The sequence below is a fragment of the Nipponia nippon genome, unplaced genomic scaffold, assembly GCF_047370975.1.
Source record: "Nipponia nippon isolate SJK-2023a ecotype South Korea unplaced genomic scaffold, ASM4737097v1 scaffold_9, whole genome shotgun sequence".
In the NCBI taxonomy this organism is placed as follows: domain Eukaryota; kingdom Metazoa; phylum Chordata; class Aves; order Pelecaniformes; family Threskiornithidae; genus Nipponia; species Nipponia nippon.
In genome coordinates this window covers 45,758,809-45,782,754 of record NW_028262413.1, presented here as the reverse complement: position 1 = coordinate 45,782,754, position 23,946 = coordinate 45,758,809, and the positions used below count along the sequence as shown (strand labels likewise).

Here is a 23,946-nt window from a genome sequence, read left to right as displayed (position 1 = left end):
AAAAGAGACATTGGTCTCCTGTCCTGCCTGCTGTCAGGAGGTCTCTTGCTCTGCACACTAAGTAATAAGGGGTATAAGGCTGAACCCATCTGGGAATGCAGTTAAGCAGCTTAAAGATTTGGCAGTGCTGCTATGGGTAGGGAAGAGCTGTTTCAGCTGTTCAGGACCGCCACACTACTACAACACATCCAACAGCCCTCAGCCAAGCAGGAGCCTCGACTCAATGTGAATTCTCTAGTGGTGTCTATAAATTCACTCACCTACAGGCTCTTCAAAACTAAAGGCGATTTCAGTGCCAATCTTGTGACACAGCAGCACTTCCTTTTAGTTTTGCCATATTAAAATCTCTTTTCTGGGATCCCAGAAAGACTCCAACTACAGAAAACTCTGGCCAGAGTCGTGGGCAATGCAGGACAGCTGCGGCTTTAAAAATGGACTTTCACATTGCACCACAGTGATCTCAAAGGACCCCCTGAAGTGATGACTCGGGTCAGCCCACAGCGATTGTCTAAGCAAGTGTGCTGACCACCAGGACTGCAGTTTAGGATGAATTGCCAGAGCAGGGATTGAGAGCGGATAAATTTGTTTCCTGTGGTCAGTATGTTCCTCTAGCAGAGATGACTTAGGAAAAAAATCCAACCGAATTACATAGGTACACTGAAACTTAACCAACGGCTATCAAATATTGGGTACAAATTGGGGTACAAAAGGCTATCAAATTATGGGTACATGTTACTCCCAGGAAGATTCCGATTGGACATGAGAGGAAAATTTTTCACAGTGAGAACAGTCAATCACTGGAATAATCTCCCCAGGGAAGTGGTTGACTGCGCTACGCTGAACACATTTAAGACTCAGCTGGACATCGTGCTGGGCCATCTCGTCTAGACTGTGCAAATTCTTGCCTAGAAAGGTTGGACCAGATGATCCTTGAGGTCCCTTCCAACCTGGTATTCTATGATTCTATGAAATAACATTACCTGGCAGGAAAATCAGTCATGAAAAGCTCCGGGACCAGCTCTTGGAGAGAAACGGGGATGTCAGGGTGGTTAGGACACGTGATATAGTCCAGTTCGATGGCAGTCAGGACACAGTCCTCCATGTTAAAGTACTGCGCGTCCTCCGCCTTTTCGCCACACTCATTCTCCTCCGGCTTGGAAGCTGCACAGATGTGGCAGGGCACATACTGCTCCATCAGCAACGTGCCATCGCTCTCAGTGGCTGTGAGTGCTTCAAAGCAAGCAAGCAAGCAAACAGAAAACAACATAACTCACACAAACTGAGAAAGAACAGCTCCTAGTGCATTCAGATGTCTACAATCATCACCTGGATCCACTGCCTGAAAACGGTCACACTCATGAAAGCAGCAGTTCACTGCATTGTATTGACTGGAATAAGAAAACAGCTTTTTGCAAAGTATATGCAGATAGCAGGTACAGTACTGAGGAGACAGGACTGTTGACATAACTTAACAGCTAGTCTGCTTTGGTCACAGGTAACGCACAGGCTTGCAAAGAAAATACATTCAGGGCCAGTAGAAATTAGAAGTATATGAATAAAGCATTGGAGAGAACCTCCTACTTGCTGGATGTCTCTGTGTGAACTGCAGATAGGGATCACTGCGTATCCTGAAGGGCATGGCTGTGCAGTAGAAGGAAGGCAGCTGTGAGGCTGCCCAGGAGCCCCAGCCACGTCTGCTTTGCACACTGCAAGATGCCAGATGGCTTCAGGCAGAGAGCAGGCATGGGAACGGGAATGGGAGTGGACTGGGAAGCACGGCACGCTCAGGCTGAGCCCTTCAGGTGCAGGCTAGGAGTAAGTACTCACCCGCAGCACCCAGGCTGGGAACACAGTTACTGTGGACTCCCTCAGGGGCAATGTTTTCAGGCCCTCCAGGGGAAATGTGAATTCTATCAAGACTAAACCTTTGGGAGGTTCACACCTCTCCCACTAACTACAAAGGGATTTTGTGGTGACAGGTTCTGTTAAATGCCTACAATCAGGCAGGGTAAATACAGGCTGCAGCCTTTGAAGTCATGACTCTTCTCAAGCTTCAGTGATTAATGTTACCATTATTTTAATCCAAAGGCAAAGAAAATCTTTTATCTTCATAACATGCAGAACACGAATATGTGAGAGTGCACAACTGTTTCCTCCAGAGAGCCTCCAATTAAGACACTTTGGCACTGTTTTCTAGACCAGTGCGGGACGATAAAGAACACTTCAGATTTTGTTTTGGTTTTACACAAAGTGTATTGGGGTTGCAAACAGCCCACTGGGTAACAGCAGGATCTGTGCTGATCACAGGAAAAACAACTGCAGGAGTCAAGGAAGTTACTTTGGCACAGAGTCCCTGGTATCATATTCACTCATGCCTCCCACATCACAATTTTATAAATTACAGGGCATTACAAATGGTGGGCAAATGCTGATCCCAGCTGATGCCAAAATGAGTTCTGCCATCAAGGGACAGTGCCAAGTATTCTGGGCCAAATCCTGTCCCTACTATGAGCACTGGAAGAGTCTCCTGAACTACAGAAGCAGATCCTGTTTGATCTGTAATGTTTCACCTGTGCTTGCTGTGACTGACGGACCGAAAGACACAATGTCTAGACCAAGGTGTGCTGGGAAATAATCTTGATCTGTCTACAGGTTATCAGCTTTTCTCAAACTTTGTTGGCTTGAGACTGTCAAAGCCTGGGGGGTCTTCAATTAACACACAATATTGTGCACCTGGAGAGCTCTGTCAAAGAACCTTCTGTTAAAAAGACATAATACTGCACAGAAAATTACAGTAGTTCTCTCACCAGGAAACCACTGGTCTATCAAAGAGTTGACATGATCTGTGATGAATGCCATTGCTGAAAAGTCTCTCACTTCTGACTGGCAAATGATTTTAATTCCACCACTTTTTTTCTTTTTCCAGTTCACATCAGAAGACTCGACACTGTGTAAGAAAGCCAGAAGACAGCCGCATGAAGCTTTTGTGAAGCATCAGTGTCAACAAACTTCCTTTCTCGCAGGAAACCTGAGTTACATAACAACACGTAGTTCATAGGCAATCAAAATAAAAAGCAATCTAGCTTTGAGGATGATTTTCAATTCAGTCTGTTTGGCAAATGACTTTCAGAAGAGAATTCTTGCACAGAAATGCCAGTTGCTTACAATGGGTACATGCTACAGAAGGTCAGACCCAGAGACAACCCTGGCCTAAGTGAACTGAGTATGATGGAGAGTTTTGATAGAAATGCCCCATACAGAATGATGGAAGGTTAGGAGTTTTAAAAATCAGTAATAAAACTCCAGTGGCCTAATAATAATAAAACTTCAAAGAACTGTTTGGAAAAGTTTATGGACATAACAATTTTTGTGCAATTCCCACAAAAAAACCCCCAACAAAACAACAAACCAAGCTTTAATACAAAGAGCTGAGTTCTGTAACTCCCTGAAGTACATGGGGAGATAAGAGTATGACCACCACCATGGTCCAGAATTAAGGATTCCAGTCCGTGATTTGCAATGTCTGGGTCCAAATCTCTACTCAGCCGCAGATGGCCTAGATGAACTCAGGAAAGTCACTGTGCCCTTCTGGTCTCCAACCATGGAACAACACCAATGGTTCCTCCCTGTCTCGCCAGGGACTGGAAGAGCAAAGGCATCTGCAGATACTACAGAGATGAAAGTCTTAAGTGGCTGCCTACTCTCTGCATTTGTGAAAGAACATGGACAGCAGGTTTTCTCCAGCCTTGCAGCCAGCAGGCACTCTGCCTTGGCCAGCTTAAACCAGTTAGCCATAGTCTCTGTTGCATGCAGTCTGATAGCTCAGAAGCACCTCCATTGATCTGGAGTACTGCCACACTGTGGTGAAGTTTTAGGATTCAGTGAAAAACTCATTGACGTAAGGAAATCTTTGCATGTGAAAATGCATGATTTTACACTGGCAAAGAGTTTTGCTCTGAATATCGCTTACTGCTTTCAGGCCTCTTTAATTTGTGGCTGTAATGACACATAAGGTTGATATATTCAGAACTGCCAAACAATCAGTTACTCATCATTTTTGTCACCAGTTGTTACCAGATGAGTTATGTCTGTTAGAAGAGCCTCCTCTTCTACTGACGAGTGAGCATATAGCATGAGTCAGGCCCATTCATCTCCATTCAGATGATGTGTTTCATACACACTATTAGTCCCCTGTCACGCATGCTGCATTACGAACACAAATTACCTAAGATAGCCTCCATCAAAGGTAACGAACAGACCTTCCTGCCAGTAAACAGTGTGAGTCCTTTTGACTCGGAACGTGCTGCAGCGGTTCCTTTGGGTGCCTGTGAAGCTGTAGATGGTCACCTTTTTGTTTCTTGTCTTGGTGTTCTTCTTGTTTTCAAAAAGCTGAAACAAGCAGAAAAGCATGAAAATCATTAAATTATTGACATTTCTCATAAGGATGTTGCTTTAAGTGAGCAATAAGATGATTTCTTTTTTAGGCCTTCACAGGTGCTGTCAAACCTTTTCTATTAAAGAGTGACTTGTGCTCATAAAAAATTTTGCGATGGAATGAAAATACACACAGTAAAAGTTGGTTTTGCAGCAATGGAAATATTTTTCATGCCACTCAAAAGGGAACAATTTCATATCCGTGAACAAAGTTAAGTCTGTAACTGTGACATTTGTTATACGAATTCTACATTTGCAAAAGTCTTGTAAACCTAAAGAAGAGCTAAATGTTCTAGTGAATGATTAAGTCTGCCCTCAGTGTAGAGTTAACTTTTCCACCTGTTTCAGTGGGAGGAAGATGGCTTTTCTCCAAGACACTTCAAACCAGCACTTAGAGCAAAATGTATTTTCATTTTAAAACCAAAGACTTAATCTGCAGAACTCCACTGTACTCATTGCTGTAACGTTCATTTGTCTGCAGACGGGTCTGACGCCTGGCATCCTTTCCATTTACTTCAGTGAGGACTGGATGAGGTCTCTAGCAAAGGTGCTCTAGGGTTATGTAGTGCCCATGAGGATATAAGTGAGGGGTTGCCAAGACAGCCTGTTAAAACAGGTAAAGTTATTACATGGTTTGAGAAGCCTGGAACACAGAGGACCTTCCAAAAACAGGTATCATGTTTTCCATGTTCTGTACATCAGTGACAGAACACAGTTTAAATAGATAGATACCACAGTAGTGCTAAAAATATTTTGCAAGTATTTATTACGGTTTCCAGCAGGGCTATGTTTTCAGATATAAGCTGCTGCAAAAATATGTCTGTAACAACATTAAAATTCACTTAGCTTTCAAAACCTTACAAACACTACTTTAATGATATGCATACCACTTGCACTAATAGGGTGCCTGCTTGTACTCATTATCGCGTTAATGCAACAGTCCTGTAATTTTCTTCTCATTTAAACCCATATAGATTCAGATAGCTGACTTTGGTGGAGCTATTCCAGATCTCCACTGGCAAACAACATGAGCAGAGTCTGGCCCAGTGGAATGGTCATGGACAAGAGCCGCAGGCAGAACTCCAATTACTTGTAACTGGAAGATGCTGGAGGTACTGAGACCTTCCAGGGGATCATGTTATAAAGAGGCTGTGGAGAACATAGCCTTTCTTCCCCAGTGCCAATTTGTTGTTCTAAATGACACCTACTGTGAAAACAGAATCAGATTTTGATTGCAGAGTCTCATCTTTCCCTATTTACTCAAATAATGTTATTGAAGTCTGTGACTGAAGCAAGCTGGATGTGAAGAGACACCCACTTATACTGAACAACAACTTTAGCTGTCTTCTCTTGCTTGCAGGGAGATACAGTAACCTACCTGGAGGTCCATCTCTGCCAGGCTAATTAACATTCGGGCTATGAATCTTTGCCAAAAGCCAACTGGGACAAAACTCATCTTGAAGACCCTTTGGACTGTGTTTGTGGTCTGGTGGCAGAGCCCATGGATATCTAATGCTGGCTTGGTAGGAAGCAGATGAGGGAGGAGGTAGCTGAAACACATCAAATTCAACAGCTCAAATTTTAGCTCCAGCTTGTAACAGTGAGAACATTGTTACTGGATAATAAGGCGATTCAATCTCCAAAGAGATTTTTAATGGCACAGCCTACTGCATATAAAAAAGCTTTTAGACTAAAGGCGCTGCAGCAATACATGGGGAAATTAATTTACACTATGGAAGCAAGCAGAGGCAAAACAGACATTACATAATTCAGCCAGGGCTATTGGACAGGGCTAAAATTGATGTAATGAGCAGGACATTTGTGTAATCACAAATTAAATGCATTAAAATATAAGAGTCATTAGAACAGCTGTGATGTTGGGACTCATTTTTTGGTATTTTTACTACTCTGCCCTGGTAGTAAGCAGAGAATTACAGCTGTGCTCCTATGTGGAACAGAAGACAAATGCAAAAACAACCTACAGCAGCTCAGCTTCAGTAAGCCCAGAAGGTGGGGAGAGGAGGTGTAATGGGAGGTGGCAACGAGGCAGTGACAGGCTGCGGGGACGGGACTGCTCTGGCTCTCATCCCAGTCCCAGGGTGAGAGCATCTTAGGGGTCAACGGGACAGGGTTTCCTGCTGCACCATACTGCAGCTGCCGGACTCCCTACCACATCCCTGACAATCTCCTAGGGCAAGAGCTCACTTTGGCAGACTGATGCCAGCAGAGCTATCACTTGTCTTGCCCAGTCTCTTCCTGCAGTCACGTAATTAGGTCCTTTGCCCAAGTGTGGAGGAGACTCAGTGCTGTATCTGAGTCTGACCGGTCAGAAATAACAGAGATACGCTAGTATAGAGGACCACAAAATTTTCAAACTATTTTCAGATCTCCCAGTAAGCACAGAATATTCATTTGTCCTGATCTTTAGTATTTGGGAACCTAAAACCTTTTGGAAGACTAGAACAGTTTTGTAAACTATGAGCTTATGGCTTTCAATACCTGCCAATAAATCTCTTGACAGTGATACTCTTCTGTACTCAATACATTCCAAGATGCCTATATGATCAAAAATCTTATTTGCTTATAAGCAGAAACACTGCTGTTTTATCAGTGTTGAGCCTGAGAAAATGTGTTGGCATCTGGGGCTCATCATTGACAGGCATAATGACAGCAATGAGGCAAATGGCCAAGGGACTTGACCAAAATAACAGTGGCAGGGGTTAGACACACAACTAGAACTAATGCTGGGTCCAAATCCAATGCTTTAAGCCTATCACGTTTTCTCTCTAACAGCTGCAGTATTCTGTAAAACCTGAAATATCAGCTCAGAAAAACCAGCCATCACTAGAAAACAGCTCTCTCCATATGTCACAGTCCATAACATCTGATGACATTTTACATGACCGAATTACCTGTTCCATGAAACATCTTTGGAATGTAAAGCTGATAAAAATTTCTTCTCACTTATAAATTACAATAAGAACGGTCACACTTTCAACCCTATTTTAACAAGCAGAACAAAGCTCAATTACATGCACCTTAGGCAGAAAAGTGGAGTGCATCAGACTAAAAGTTCTTGCTCTGTAAAGGTAGTGGATGCACCATATGACAGCCAAGAAATTTTCCTCAGCACATCCAAGAAAGGGTCTAGGAGTATAAGGCGGCCAGTGAGGCCCTTCTGGACCACAGCTATATAGTGGATTATAATACAGATGGTGACTCGATGCTCTTGAACAACAGCCAATGCAAATTTTGAAAATATGTGAAACATGCCCCTATCCACCCTTTCAGAACAGAAACTGGCAGCTGCTTTCCTACTGACTGCACAGAAACCCTATCTGGCAATCTAGACAATAATTGCAGAAGCACAGTAACAAATAACTGCTCTGTGTCTGGCTAGTACATTAAATTAATCCAACCTGCTACAGCTACAGTCCATCAGTGGGAAGAATATTCTGCTAATGTGGCTTGGATCGCTCTAAAAAAGATTGGGCAGGCCATGAAAAAGCAGTTTCCTTGTTCCCGAGGCACAGACAATGTAATTGCCTTGGAGAAAAATGGCAGATAGTGACAAGGAGTCCAAAAGGCATTTTGGGCTAAGCAGAAACATTGCTGCTTTATCTGTGTTAAGCCTGAGAAAATTTGTTGGCATCCGGGACTGGATAAGTGACAGGCATAATGACAGCACAGAGAATGCTGCACTTGTGCTGGCATTCAGAGCTCCCGAGAGGCTCAGGGCGATGCAGCCGTGCTGTCCTGGAAGGGCAAGGAAGTGAAATGCAAATGCCACATCAAAAGTGCAATACAACTATGGTTTCACCCTTAACGCAACAACAGGCTGTCGCCAAGCAGACGGGGGAGAGAAAAATAGCAGGGAACTCTGCCCAGAGGAAAAGAGATCGGAGGGCGGGGGGGGAGGAGGACTCATTAACATTTAAAGAGAATGAGTTTTCCTAGACCATTTCTAGAAAAACTATTGATCAGCACCTATTGAGGCTAATAATTAAGAAAACCACGTTGCTACTGAAGTTACACCTTCCTGATTTCACTAGAAATAAAATACTACTACTTTCAGGGCTGACATAATTATTGATTACCCAAAGTTTTCTGCCATACTCTGGAGTGAGGATCTTTCACTGGAAACAGATGACTCCAGCCCATCCATATTTCAGGCCCAGCAGCCACAAGCCTCACATCCTCTCTCATTGCAGCTGCACCGGCTGAGCGTTTAGAGCTTCCACCTGCTCATCGCCACATCCCTGGTGGTGTCACTGCCCCTCCGTGCTGGTGGCTGAGCCTGTCGCCAGCCTCAATGCACCGAGTGGACAAAGACCTGCTTTGGAAAGTTTTCAAACTAGCTTGTTTGGACCAAAGGATGCTCATGGGAGGAAATACAGCCCAAATGGATGGGTGCCTTCCATTACACGGTTTAACGCTCTCAAATATTTTCTCATAGCAAGATCCTTGTCAAGACAACCGCTTAAAGTGACAAAACCTGTTAATATCCACTGATTAAATTGGCCATTTTTCTCCAGCCTGGCTAAGCCTCTCTAATTATCAACATACCTGTTATTGGCCACAGGCAGTGCAATTTCAAACTTGGCCAAGAACTGGAAGTACTGCTCTTCGGTTTGCTCAGTGAAGCCCGTCCCAACCAGCAGCATCCTGAGATCCTCTGCTCTGATGACTCCATTCTTAGCTATGGACTTGGAGCTCTTGATGTTGAAAATCCTCTGTAGACACTCTGAGAGCCAGACAGGGTCAAGGAAATAGAGGTTTCTCAGGCCATGGCTTGTGTCTGGGAAGTGCAGTAGTGTACCCGTTTCTATGAGAAAATTAATCGCTGCAAAAAATAAAGAATCGTAGATTACCGATAGACCAGCGTTAGGAAACCACAGTGCAGATGAACAAGATTATGAGGCAGTCTGTGGAGTTTTATGCATACCAGATATAGCCAGCACGCAGCCAAGCCAAGAGGGTAACATTTATCTGAGGAGTGCTGCTATCTGGCACTCCACTTGTAAAACCCACATCTCACTGCTTTACAGTCGGTATTTCTGTCCTCATCACACCTCCCCTTTACCCTCCTCCTGCCATCCTCCCAGAGAAGGGCTCTCCCTGGCTCCTGCAGAGTGAGGCCTCTGTAAAGATCACAGGACTGGGGCCCTACAGAGAAGACAGCCTTGAAACTATGGCAACTCTCATTCTTCACAGAGCAGAAATAAAATCAGACAAAGGTTGTTTAAAAAAAAAAAACCTAAAAAAATTAGTAGCCTCAGACCATCCTAGAAACTTCACAGCCCTCTCCCCAAAGCCCCATTACTAATTTTATATCTTACCAATTTTCAAAGTGACCTCTACACAGGTGTAGAGCACTCTGGTTTTTTGCACAGCAATTATCTGGTGGGCTTTTTTCCCTCCCATTTTTATTATTCATGGAATATTTCAAGTGGTCACCGATATTGATTTCCAAGAAATTACTGGTCTGCTCTGACCTACCAGTTTGCAAGTCTTCATAGTCTTTGATATCATTTCCAGGCGTTTGCTCAATGATCAGCTCTATTTGTCTGTCTGTTAAATACTGCACATCATCATTCTGACTTCTTCTATGCTGTTCTGCAAGGACAGCTTCTTGAAGACTAAGGTAACTTCTTGGTATCTGCAAGCCACACGAGAAAAAGAGCAGGATCAATATCAGACAGCAATCACTCTGCTGGAGATGAACTGGCTAAGTCATCTCCCCTTTACAGGGATCTACAGTGCTGTCTTTTCCCAAAGACAAATAGGATCTTATATACTTAACATGCCTCCTGCATCAACAATAACTCCTAAAGTTCACCTCCCAGTCCAAAACCAAGCCCAGAAAAAGCCCCGCTTTGGTAAGGATCACCACTAGAAAGCACAGTTCTCACCAATCTCCCTGCAAGTTTCTGTGAGCAAATTGAGCTGCCGACGTCCTTCATGTTGCAAGTGACATGAAAAATCAGCTGTCGGAGTCCATCGAGGCCTTCCAGAGTCTTACATGAGAGCTCACTGCAAAAGTCATGCAAGGTTGAAGATTATCAAACCTTATCAGCACACTGGCTTCCTTTCCAGGCTCCCTTTCTCTTATCAGTGACTTTAAATTTCCTGTGTCAGCTGAATGGGAGGAAGGCTGTCAGTGAGCATTTTTAGCTTTGGAGAAAAACACGAAGAAGCCTGGAAAGGATATATCAGGTCAACCTCTGCTCTGCCAGCTTCATTCACGGTGCACTGCTCTTCTATCCCTTAGGCACTGTAATCTCTGGGGACTTCCCTGGCAGACTGACCAAAGTCATCACCTTTTTTCCCTTCAGTGCTGCACACATACTGGAAGGGACTGCAGGAAGGAGGCAAACACTGTGCTCTGGCAATCGCTGGAGAGTAGTCCAGTTCTCCCCGCCTCAGATCAAAGAGGCATGATGATGACTACCAGACACCTTTTCCCACCCTCATTCCGGCCCTTGCTCAGCTGGATCCTGTGATTTGGGAATTGATGCTTAGATCCTAAAAGCTGGCCTTCATCATCTCTTTAACAGCTAAAAACCTGCTCTCTCCAGCTCCTACTATTTTTTGTCTTTTTGTGGGCTGGATAAGATTGGTTCTTTTCCACTTTCCCCAACAAAGGGTCTTTCTAACTGATCCTACACATGTTCCTGTGGCAGACAGAAAATCCTTTTCTAAAGCAGTATGTTTTATCTCAAACCTCAATCACCAGTGGCACTGGGAAGCATGCACCCACTGGGATGCTGGAGGACTAGTGCAGATAAAAGCACTCTGGGCTCACCCACACAAGGCTTTCACAACACATACTCCTCACGCTCCTCCGGCTGCCGGAGCACCTCTCAGAGGAGCCCCATCCAGGTGGGCGATGGGGTGTGAAGGTGAGGCACGGGAGGGAGGAGGGAAGAAATCAGGCACAACTCTGACTGGAAGGAAATGCAGGGGGAAAGGAAGGCGCAGAAGGGGAATGTGCGGGATGTGGGGCAGGGTAAGTCCCCTTGAGAAGGAATGATTAAGATCATGGTAGGATGCTCTGCAGTGATGGGAAAAGAGGCTTGAGGAGACCGAAGCCTCTTTCTCGCTGTGAGTCTCTGTGCCTCACACTGGGTCCCTGGTACTCCTCCTAACGGGAAAGAGCCAGCTGCGACGCCCGACGCAGCGCTTGTGTCTGTGGAAGAGAGTGTGGGAGGTCTCCCGATGACTTTGCCAGGCAGCAGATGCAAAGCGCTGGGGACATTGCAGCGTCCTTCTTTACTTGCCAGCCACCACCTGCTCTTGCCCCAGGCGCTGGCGATTTCACGCTGTTTGGTGCCAGCCTGCTGCATCCACACTCCCCCCATGCTGTGCACTCCCTTGGCTGACAGACCCGCTTCTCTCCCGGCCAGAAAAGCCTCCTCTCCGCAAGGGCATTCTCCGTCAGTCGAAGGGAGGGAGCGGCATCAGACTCCATGGCCTGACTGACACCGATCTTCCAGACAGCATCGCCTCTCCTTTATCACACCTGGAGAACTCAGATGGCACAGGTTTGGACTGCTGGCGGCTCAGGGGGGTGACCCACTCCTCACCCTGCCAACGCTGCCATGTGAGCTGAGTTCTCGCGTCAGGTCGCAAGAGGTTCCCACTCAGCCTCCCCTTAACAAACCCCACAGCACCCACCCCGTAACAGTCACGCTCTCAAGCTTTGCACCATTAATTATGCAATCTGTACCTTCTCTCCTTGTGACTAATAAACTGTTAGACCATTTAATGGTGAGAAACCTGAGTGGAGCAGGAGCACTGCAACAGGCTGGCCAAGGTCATGACTTTGGAGCTTCCAGCTCTCAGACCCGTGATCAGACTCCTGAGCAACACTGAACTTCTCTCTGATTATACCACATTCTCTGAGTCAAAAACAGATGAAATGCAATGCCGACGAGTCTTTAAATCAGTTCCGTTGCCAAGGAGATCAAGTATTACAAAATTGTATAAAGTGACATAAAATAGAGTGACTGAGCTTCATAAAGGCACAAGTACTTACTGTAGGTGCTTGAATGTGATATCTGGGAAGCCGGTTGCTCTGGATCCAGAGGGAGACCGACAGAGAGCCAAGACGTACGCCCTCAGCGTTGCTATCCTCTCAACACGGAATTTAGTTTCAATTAAATCAAGGTGTGTTCCTACCACTAACACCACTGAATTTGGAGCTTTGGCCTGTAAGAGAAAACACTGACAATGATCTCATCCAGATGACGTCGTGGTAAATTCAGTGAGGACACGTGAAAAGTATAATATTTAAGAGGGGATAGTCATATACATTAATAAAATGGAATATATATATATAATAGAGGCAACCTGTTGTGGCAGCTTGACAACAGCAACAAGTGATCTGGGTATTACAGAAGTTCTCCTGCAGAATATGGCTTAATCATCTGCTGCTACTGCAGAGCAGGAAACTGTCAGTTTGGGTTTATTACATCAGGGCTTACCATAAAGGGTGTCGCCATGTGGTATTAAGTTGCTACGTGTCAGCTAAATGATGGGAACTATGTCCGCCCAGACAAAGGAAAAGAAGTTAGCTTAACCTGTAGCTAGAAGATCTAACTTTGATATCCTGAAAAAAGGAAGTTATACTCCAGAATAGATACCTGGGGAAGTTATACAAACTTTTTCACTGGAGGTATATGGAGATAAACTGCTAGAAATGTCTAATCTACTTAATCCTGAATCAGTGCAAAGGAATAGATTAGATGATCTCGTGGTTTCTTCCAACCTTTCCATGATTCTATTACAGGACTGGAACATATCCTAATTTAGGGAACACATTGCCAAATACAATGGGATTGCACAGGCTTAAGCAGGGATCAGCCTGCTGATCCAAATGGCTTTGACCAGAGAAGAAAATTCAGATGAAGAAATATATGCTTATTTGCAGTCAATCCATTTCTCTCTTGCGATGCCAACTGAAATATCAAACCTGAATGACACTAAATCTGAACCCTGTGCAGACACAGGAGTGATGGCTGTAGCTAGTCACACCAAAGGGCTCACTTGGCCCAATATTCTGCCTGGAGTCTAATGAAGAGTATATGCACAGAGTAACTACATAGAGATTTTCCCTGGTGTGTCCTCCCAGTATCCAGCAGCCTGCAGCTCATGAACTTCCTGAGCATGAGACGGTATCTTTGAATTAATAGCACTTGATGGATTTTTCTTCCACCACTCTGTTTTTTCAACTTCTGACAGCCACAGCACATTGTAGTTCCAATAAATTCTACAGGTTAGCTATCTCTTGTGTTTAGGATACTTCCTAGTGTTTGTTTCAAAGCCACCGTCTCATTATTTCCTTTGATCTGTCCTAATTCTTCTATTGTAAAAGATCATGAACAAAGACTCCCTTGTGGTTTTCTCCTTACCCCTGGTAAGTCTACATGCAGCCCTCCTCATTTGCCTCTTTCCCAAGATGAAGAGGCCTAATCTATTTAATTGCTGTGCACTCAGAAACTTTTCCATACTTTTAACCATCACATTCATCTTTCTATGTATCTTTTCTGATGGTACTATGTGCTTGCTGGGATGTATTAAGGACACAGGCACATCACACATTTTTGAAATATAATTATGCTTTCAGCTTTGTTACCTAGTTTGGGTTTTTGATTGCTGCTGACCACTAAGCTAATATTTTTGTAATGATGTTTCTTTTCTGAGGCACTAGCTTTGAGCCCATTTCTGTGTATGGAATGTTAGGACAGACATGAAATAATAAACATTTACAAAAAACTATGAATATGCTATTATAAAAATCAATCAACACCAATGAATTCACTGCAGCTCTGAGTCTCAGCTGAAAGCTGTCTGGGAGATACTCTCTAGCTTACCTGACTCTAAAGTGTTAAAAATATAGCCTCAAGACTAATGTGTGTCTAACCCACACAAGAAAGAAAATGCTTCAAACCCCCCTCGGAGCACAGTGTGGTCAAACACTAATTCCAAAATAAGTATGTTCAGCCGTACTTAGCAAGGGTTTATAAATCAGCTTTTGTTTCATTCTCTGATGTGTGTGAGGGAGAACAAAGCAAATGATAAATTTAAACCATTAAATATAGCGATACGCCTACAGCGTAATGGAAAATTAATTCCAAAAGCTCTGCAAAATTCATAGCTTGCGGAGTTTTTAAAAGCAGACCAAAAAGAATCTGTAATATCGCATATCTGTGTGCTGAGCTACTACTTGATAAACAGACACCCCAGAGTCCACCAGTGACTTCTTACCTCAATGTTCAGCAACCAGAACTGTAAGTTTGCCACAGCTTCTTCCCCCAGTGCCAAGTTCCATACCACTATGTACAATGCTTTGTCTGTGAAGAAACACTGATTGACTGTAGACATGCTTGCTGGGCCTCCGATATCCCAGACATTGAACTCCACTGAATCAACCTACTTAGACAAAGAGAAGTGTTCAAATCAAATGGTTGCAGTAAATCACAGGGAGATAATAGCTGAAGTATAAACCTACGCCTGCATAATGTATGACACAAGAAGGGTTTCAATGTCCTAATTGTGCCTCCAGGAAAGAAAAATCAACAAGCAATTGTTAAGCATGGCTACCACTTCCCCACAGGAAATCAAGACTAATTACTTGCTGCTAAAACGATAGAGGTGCCCTTGATGCTGGTAAATCTCCAGTTAATGCTGTGGATTCTCCAGCACAAACAAGGGTCTCATTCTGAGCCCTGTATTTCACTGCATCTGGAATAGAAACTGTTTCATCCTTGTCCGTGCCATGCTTGAGAGGACTGCTGAAGCTACTTATCTGCCACTGCTATGGGGAGCAGGAAACCCCCTGCTGAAATCACTTCCACTGAGCTCAGCCCTAACTGAGCCAAACAGAATATAGATGCTCAGGAGATGGGAAACTTCTCAAGCCTTTCATAAACACCTCCTGCACATTGCTCAGAGGCTTCTGACGTGTGTGTCACACTGGAGATGGGCCAGAACTACAGCTACTGTAAATCAGACTCACTGATTTTCGGGGGAATGTGTGAATGGAGGCCTCTCTAGCTCTATCTCTCTTCCAAGTATCTCAGCATCCATTCCTCTGTGCAGCCCCACAACAGCACTAAGAGGGAGCATGGCTCTCTGCTTAAATGGTATTCAGGCTCTCAGTTGCAGGAGGAAGCACCTACATACCTTGGAGGCTCTGTCCCTAAATCACTTGGCCCTGCCTGTGACTGAGTAGGAAACCAAACCCTGCTCCAGCCACCATCCTCAGAGCATCACGGACCATCAAGTGGGCTCTGTTTACTGGTCCAGGTCCACGTCCTGACTGATCCCACGGGACAAGTTACCCTATGAGATTTCAGCAAGGAGCTAAGTACTTCAGTAGGGCTCTGATCTCCTAGCATAGTCCCAGTTTGAAGTCTCCCAGAGACAGCTGGAGGAACTTCCATATTGTTTAAACCAAGCCCTAACTAGCACCAGGACTGCTTTGTTCATCCAAAAGACCTTCAGCTGCGGATGTCTGTATGGAGAGACAGAGACTCAGAGGTGGGGACAAAAGCCCATTCAGCATCTTGATCCTACTCCAGGTCTCTGATGCTGTCTAGGTTTCTATTTTATTCAAATTGCTCTTCAACGCCAACTGCACAAATCCCTTCTCCCACCAAAGTCTTCTCTTTAAAGAGTCAGGCTGTGCTTGCTCTTTTTCTTTCCGTCTCTGGCCTGGCACTCTTCACTGTAGAATAGCTGAACTCAGCAGGCTCCTCCACCCCTTCCAAAACAATCTGGTGGTCATGGCTCTCATCCGGGAAGGAAGAGCCATGCATTTGCACACTCTCAGCTCTGACAAGACCTCAGGACCAATTCTGCATGCTCTAATCCCTGTGCTACTACGTAGGTGGTGGACAGGGCCACCTACAAATGCCTGAATGAATTCAATGCTGTCCAAATGAGCTCATTATGGGTTGACACACTCCCTGAATGAGTCATCTGAGATCTGGGTGTTTAAGGTAAGCCTTAGATATCCCCGGATCACACCAGAGGTCAGGCATCCTACCTTCCACCCACCTTCCCCACCTAGAACAGTTCTGACATCAAGGGAGTCCAGCTTTAGGCACTGATGTCCCATTTTCTGGCCCCAAATGAAAGGACAATCTGCTTTAGAGAAGCTGATTTAAAACACTCTCTCAGAATCAGTGTCCAAAAACTACCTGAGCTGAGAGAGCCAGAATTTAGGCAGTCTACCCATGGCTCTTTCTCTTTATGATACAAAGTTGAGTGCTCAGGAAAACAGAGCTGTTCTCTCGTACCAAGGGGAGATGAAACAAGAGAAATTGTGATGGGTCTAAAGACATGTCACTTGCAAGGTCTGGCTTGCAGGTAACGGAAATTGCACTTTGTAAAAGGGCAGGCAATTTCAGCCCAAAAGGGACGCTGCAGGGCTCAAACATCCCACTGGGGCAAAGGATCTTCGATGGCTTTCACCTTTGCCTTGTGTCCCACTGGCTTGGGGAGCTCCCATTTTGTTGTACGTATGGTGGCATCGCTGTGCATCATCTGAGGGACTTTTCCTGTCTGTAGGATCTCAATCAGCGTCGACTTTCCCTGTCGTGGAGGACCGATGATGATCATCTTCATTAGCTTACACTTTTCTGCTTTGCGCAGCTGTGCTCGTAAGTATGCCAGCACTGTTTTAGGGCCTATGGGGGGGAAGTGAACAGGCTTTATCTGTGGTTAGCAGTTACAAATGTACATATGTACAGCAGGACTGGACAAAACCTACGGCTGCAGACGCATCAGCTGAATTAATATTTTCCCGGCAGTTTCGCTGTGGGCTGAGACAACCCAGAGAATAAACAAAGAAACCTCTAGTGGACAAACCTGAGACAGAGACCCCAGAAAAAGGTCACGGCTCTGAGAGTCTACAATGGAGCACTGTAAGAAGAAACAAATGCTGTGGCTCGTATGCTTCAGAAGCTCAAAGGAAACATAAAATACTAATTTAGTATTGGAAAATACTCAGTTTTTCCTTCTACTTTTATGTTTCCAGTTAAAATTAGATTTAGGCTTCAACAGTGTGCTGGAGAAGGAATAATTCCTAATAACTTTGTTCCCACAGGATTTTCTTATTAAAACACACAAAAAAGAAGACAGTATTGTAATAGATCCAAAAACCTAGCAGCTTACAATAAAGTCACTTCAATGTGACTGTGACTGCTGATCCTAAACACTTCAGTCTTTAGAAAGACTGTCTAAATACCCTAAAATATACACATTCAGGAAGCAAGCCATGGAACTTATCCGGCATGGATACTGCAAATGAAATATTGCATTTATAAGTCATCATTTCAACATGTGATCTATCTTAAATTGATCATATAGCCAGAGCTTAGCACTGATTATCAAATTTGCAAATATGCGTAGGAGGTTTCCCTATGCAATTCCAGTTAACCGCAACAAGGGCTTGGGCACACACTGTCTGTTCAGGACCATTAAAAGGAAGCAATTTTCATTATATGTTCAGTCAATTTAATAAAGAACACACAGGATCAGCCTTACCCTCTTTTCTGATCTCTGCAGGAACGTTACTGATATTTAGTTCCTCGATATCCAGCTGCCAGAGATTAGCCAGCTGTCCAAGTTCTGGAGGAAGCTCTCGGATACCAGGGTTACTGTACAAAAACAAATAAATCTACCAACAACCAGGCTTTGTGTGCAAGTAGCTGCTCTCACGGACTCTCAGATTACACTATTCTCTCCTTGTAGAAATCTTCCATTAACATTTTAATAAGACTACTCAGCACTTTAATAGTAATTTCCATCCTAAAAGTGATGTATAACCTCAATTTATCCTCTGAGGCAGACAAGTGTAATCATCTTTACTGGATAGTTGAGGAAATAAAGGCAAAAATGATGAGTTATTGACTCTAACACTATAGAAGCTGACAGCAAAAAGCCAGAATGAACTAGAGGCACACTAGATTCCCAGGCCTGTGTTCAAAGCATTAGCTCATCTTCCCTAATGCAAATGGCCAGCCTCCTCCTTATCTAAAGCAAATGATGGGCACAGTTCTAACAAGGAGCTGACTATTTCCAGCTTTTTGATTTCAAAAGCACTGGACATCTGGGGTGGGGTTCCACAGAAGACTGGTCACTAAAACAACATGGAAATAATCCTGCATAGCTTTCCCAGGACACAGACTTACTTTCCTAAATAAAGTTCTGTTAAACCTTTCAGAAGGCAAACGGACTGCGGGACAGAGTCCAGCTGATTGTCGTTCAGATAAAGGACTTCCAGAGAATCACTCAGAAATGCTGGAAACTCCAAAAAAGGACCTGGAACAAGACAGGAAACAAATTTCACCTTTAAAACATAACAGGCACCAATGCTCTGAACGAACAGCCTTCACCTTAACTTTGTAGGCAGGACATGAGGTCATGTTCCTTGGCAGAAACAACCACGAAGCAACAGCAGAAAAGCAAACGGCCTTCAATGGCAATCAAACATCAATTTTTTAAAGTCACAGTGATGCACGCGTTTGAAGGTGACAGTCTCCAGGACTTCTGGAGCGCTAAGGGAGGAACTCCAGGCCTGCCAAGATGACTATACGTCAGAGGACAAGTGACATTATATTTCTTGCTGCTGAATAGCTGGTAATACCTTGTGAACTGCCCCTATTCCAGCGTAACGACTGGCAGCGAAAGGGCATACCAAGGGCACAAGTGGTTCTCAACGTGTTTTTTCCATGTTGCCTGAGAAAAGCCAGAAGCCAGTCAGAATTTATGTTTAGGCCCCCACGTTGCACCCTGGAGCAATTTATGGTGAATCAAAATCAATAACAACAGAGAAGAAACCCCAAACTGCAGCTGACAGACTGCTAACCTATGTTGTCTCTAAAACACTGTTTGCATTTGCCCCTCTGTTTTGTTTTAGACTGCAAGGTCTCAGGGCACTTCAGACTTCCTACATGTCTGAGCAGCAACTAGTGTTATTTTGGGAGCAACCCAAGCAATAATAGCAACAACTGTATGGCTGAATTGCTGCCGCTGGAGAGGTTCAAACAAAGGGAAATTCAGCTGGTTCCAAAGAGCATCATTTCGCTCCACAAATTACTCCCGGGATAGCAGCATGAAAAGCTGCCATGAATTGTGTTGCTGTCTTAAGAGTGTCACATGTATCTACCAAGAAGCATCCTGGAGTCAAGGAAAACTAGGCCACAAAGGGAAAAGCAGATTCTGAGTCTCTGATTAGGAAAGTACAACCAGCACCATCTGCTGCCTCCATGGTCAATAAAAGCAAGTCCCTGAGATGCGAGACACACCCTTCCTCAAGGAGAGGACAGTTGCACTTCCACCAAGATCTTCTTCCCTTACAGAGAAGATGTCAGGAACTGTAGCTAGACTTAGCCGAAAAAGAAAAAAAAAAGAAAATGGAAGAGGTTTTCTCAGGAGAAAATTCACCATTTCTAATATTAACAGCATTTCAAGCCTGATTAGAAAAGGAGTAAGATAGAGTCTCACTGTCTGCAGTGGTGTTTTATATATGTGACAGGACTGTCTGGTGTGGGCAGGGTGTCACAGTCTGCCTTTGAGTTTTTAAATAAAAAAATCATCTTTGGGATTATTTTAGGAGAACAGCAGGCTTATTCATGGATTCAATTCACTTCCTTTCTGGCTCATTGCTGGACTTAAACTTTTCATTGTTTCTCTTCAGTACGCACCTAGGCACAGACAGATTTAGTCCCTCTTGGACACATAGGAGCAAAGACCTAAAATAGTAGCAATACTCTCAATTCACCAAAGAGTCCCAGGCAGAAAGGAGTGTACTATATTGGAAGCAAGCTCGAGGTGTTTATGAATTGTCATTATTTATTCATGAGCTATTTATGATTTCTCTGGCTTGAGCTCAAATTTTCTTTTAAAGAACTGTAGAAAAATTAAAACAAATCCCATCTTGAAAATATATTTTTGGATGGGTAAACGCCACCAACACCACATGCATGTGCAAGAAGTTATTCTGAGATTTATCAATCAAGTATAGTGAGCATCCATAAATTATTCTCTTTAAATAATCTAGACTTAAGTAAATAGCTTTGTTGGCAGAATCATATGAAAACCTGCCCCCCACCTCACTAGGAGACTTGTGAGAGCAGCTGATGCACTCCAGCTTCTGTTTTCTCCTGATATTCTTTAAATTCTTGGCCACATCCCTCCAGTCTCACCAAGCCATACTTGGCAGAGGAACAGAGAGAAAAAGACGAGCTGCCTTTGCTCTGTCTTTGTGGCTATTCAACCGTGGCACCGGCCAGGTGGGATACTCTGCGCCCTCCTGCAACCTGAGGCAACCTCAGGCAGCTCGAAGTTGCACCAGGGTTATTATGTGCCAAGGCTTTTCAAATGGTGCTAACAAAGAGTCCATCTTCTCCTCCTTTATGTAGAAGAGTTATGCTGGGTTTGCAGCATGTAGAAATTTCCATTAGGACAGCAATTCCCTTTTATAGCTGGTTTTAGCTGCCTTTGCCTGCTACTCCTGCCCTTCTCTCCTCACTGGGAAATGCTGCTGTAGCGCTTCACAGAGAAGCTCTGAGGATATGTCAGACTCCACAGATTTGCAAGATTCAGACTCCTTTTCCAATTCTTCCATGTTCAGGAATTCACCAATGTCACAGCATTTCTATTCCCATTTCCTACTTGCAAAACAGTGCAGACCAACCCTTTCTCCTCCTTAGGGTGCAGATACAGGACTTGCTGCACAGCAGCCTCTACTTCCACGGACAGAAAAATGAGGTAGGGTTAGCCTTGCCTGGAGGCCCAGGTAGAGCCTCTGCCTCCCAGATGAGCAGACTGGAGGTCCTAACCTATAGCTATGGCTGTACTAGGTGCATTTACCAATTTTACCTGTTCACGTTGACCTGAGATCATGCACAATTTTCAGGGGAACTAAGGAATGCCTTGCTGCAGGAGGGTCCCTCCCTCCCGCGAGCAGCTGAGGGCTGCTCAGATGTGCGTCATGAAGATGCTAGCTCTATTCCACTCTGAGATTTGCAAAGAATGCTTTAGAGCAAGCCATTTTTCAGGCAGCCGAGAATGAGAAAGCTCTCCAAGTGCTTTAAAATAAAACAAAAAACCAAAAAGAAATGCAGATGAATCGCACAGAGAGCAGGAAGCAGTGCATATATCTTCAGATATTCCTTTGTTCTCTCTGGGATTTCATGTGCACTAATCCAGAACATCTCTTCTGCTCTGCCCCAAACTGTGGGTGCAAATCACAGAGACAGGGGAAAACATGCAATTTACAAATTCAGCAACAGAAACAATCCTAAGAGTAATAAGACTAATTATAGGTTAATTTCCCTTCAACATACCAGTTAGTACTCTGGCTAAAAAGAATAACCTTCATGAAAAGAAAAAAAGCTCAGTGAAAGAAACAGGTTTCACTCATTCTTCATCTTTCTATATTGATGGTACCAACCAGCTGCATCATTTCTTTAGAAACATTTTATCTAAACATATTTCCTCTTAATTGAAATGCTGTTGCACTTAAAATTGCAGATGAATTTACACTCATTTCCCTCCAGCCAAACTCGACAGACGCTTGCTGCCTCACAGCTCACCTGGCATTCTCAGCACTTGCTTCCCCACATTTGCACTGCCGTGTACCTTACCTGCCTCTGGGCCACAGCGCACCCTGTTCTTCGTGGTGAAAAAGGGAATCCGCTTTGTTTTAAATCCCTCGTCACTCCTGCGGGCAAAACAAAATGGTGACGTGGAGAAAAGAGCTTGGATGCAGCAGCTGAGAGCTGTGCTGGAGCTGCATGCCCAGGACACTATGCGGTGCAGTTTGGCCCCACTCAAGGCTGTGCAATTCACAGCACAGCTCTTGGGTGTTCCTGTCTGCTTTTGAGAGATGGGATTGAAACCTGCTGCGCAATCACAGAGCTAGACTCCACCAACACTTGTCCAGGCCCAATGGTTTTCTTCTGGCAAATTAACAGGGCTCTGCAAGGCAGCGCTTTCAGCTCCCAGGGCGAGAGCACTTGACCCCCGGCTTTATGGGTGTCAAGGTTAAGTAGGCTGTCAAACAGCAAATTGAACAAACTTCACAAGAAGTGCTGGAGAACCAACCTGCTGCCATTCCCTGCTTTCACCAGACAAGATGACCCAACAACATGACTCTGGAAACGCACTGAGACATTCAAAAAAACAATAATTTGTCTTTTGCAACTGACACAGCAACTCATAAGGACCCCAGAAAATTTGCTGGACAGGCACCTTTATAAGAAGACAGAAGTATGACACAATTCAATGCAGTTCTGGAGAAGATAAGGGACATTTAACTCTCTATGTTAAACATCCCTATTGTAATTTCTAAATAGAACATCATCACTCTTGCATTGGATGACCTTCTCTATGAACTTGCAGCTGGTTACACTTCCATTTAAAAAAACAAAGATTTTTCATTTTTTCCAAAACAACAGTCCCATGCTAACTACAAACTGCAGTCCAGCCAGATGGTTTATGGTTAAGATATGCTCCCCACAAACTAGTATTTGTAGTGATGAACCACACACTGGGTTAAAGAAATCTCTACATGCTCTGAAATTAAACTGCCATTATCAGTAATCTATCTACTTAATAAATGATATAGTGCACTAAATGCCCAAAGAATCAGTAAAGGATAATTCATCACTGTCACAGACAGACAATATACTTAGAGACATGGTATGTGGATATCAATGCCTTCTATGCAGGTGATTAATTCACTGCTGACATCCTTTGTATTACACGAGGGATAGGGTTTGCTATTATTTCTTCAGCTTTTGTTTTCTCAGACAAAATTTGAAAGAAATACTTACTTCCCAAGTTGGTTTTTTGAAAGATCCAGTGATTTAAGCTGTTTGCAATTCCACTTATCTTGTGAAGGCAATGTAACTAACTGATTTCCCAGCAGCTTCAGGGACACCAAAGCCTAAAAGAGGAATAGCCTAGAGTTAGAAGCCAGAGTCCATCAAATACACAGAAAGAGGTTTTTTAGCATGGCTATTAAGCAACAGAAACATGAAGAAAGTACATCTTATTCATCAGAACATCCTGTCCATGCTGCCTAGCATGCAAACATTTCCTTTTTGTTTCCAGCAAGTATATTTCCCGCACGAAGCAACACCACTATTAGTTCTGGGAGATCATTAGTCTATGTGCTGACAGATTCAACTGGAAACAACCCATATAAAAGGACATTTTACTTTTCATGAGGAAACCTTTCCAAATGGAAAAGAACAGTATGATTTACCTACACAGCATGCCATATAGGGATGAGAAGTCTTATATGTGCGTGCAAGCTAGTGTCAGAGTGGGCTTACACCTGAGGTATATGCATAAGATCAATGGGCAAAATGTGAACTATTTCACACAAGGAAAATTTTTAATTGCTTTGTTATTACATGTCTATTAAAATGGAAAGGATTTATATTAACTTTCCAAGACCTATACAAATTACTTATCTACTTTTTTTTCCCC

The 23,946-nt window shown here is 43.9% G+C and overlaps 1 protein-coding gene across 2 annotated transcripts in view; it reads right to left on the bottom strand.

The window, feature by feature from the left end:
- Nucleotides 1-23,946, bottom strand: part of LRRK1 (leucine rich repeat kinase 1) — an 83,106-nt gene that overhangs the window by 17,907 nt on the left and 41,253 nt on the right. For both annotated transcript variants that reach the window (XM_087744430.1, XM_087744431.1), the window contains 14 exons: nt 23,286-23,398; nt 22,095-22,171; nt 18,636-18,765; nt 17,989-18,101; nt 16,915-17,129; nt 14,704-14,868; nt 12,473-12,645; nt 10,347-10,467; nt 9,934-10,093; nt 9,001-9,277; nt 5,813-5,984; nt 4,226-4,389; nt 2,808-2,947; nt 981-1,230 (listed from right to left, as the gene is read on the bottom strand). In XM_087744430.1, the coding sequence (XP_087600556.1) occupies nt 981-1,230; nt 2,808-2,947; nt 4,226-4,389; nt 5,813-5,984; nt 9,001-9,277; nt 9,934-10,093; nt 10,347-10,467; nt 12,473-12,645; nt 14,704-14,868; nt 16,915-17,129; nt 17,989-18,101; nt 18,636-18,765; nt 22,095-22,171; nt 23,286-23,398 (2,270 nt within the window). The remainder of the gene's footprint in view (nt 1-980; nt 1,231-2,807; nt 2,948-4,225; nt 4,390-5,812; nt 5,985-9,000; nt 9,278-9,933; nt 10,094-10,346; nt 10,468-12,472; nt 12,646-14,703; nt 14,869-16,914; nt 17,130-17,988; nt 18,102-18,635; nt 18,766-22,094; nt 22,172-23,285; nt 23,399-23,946) is intronic.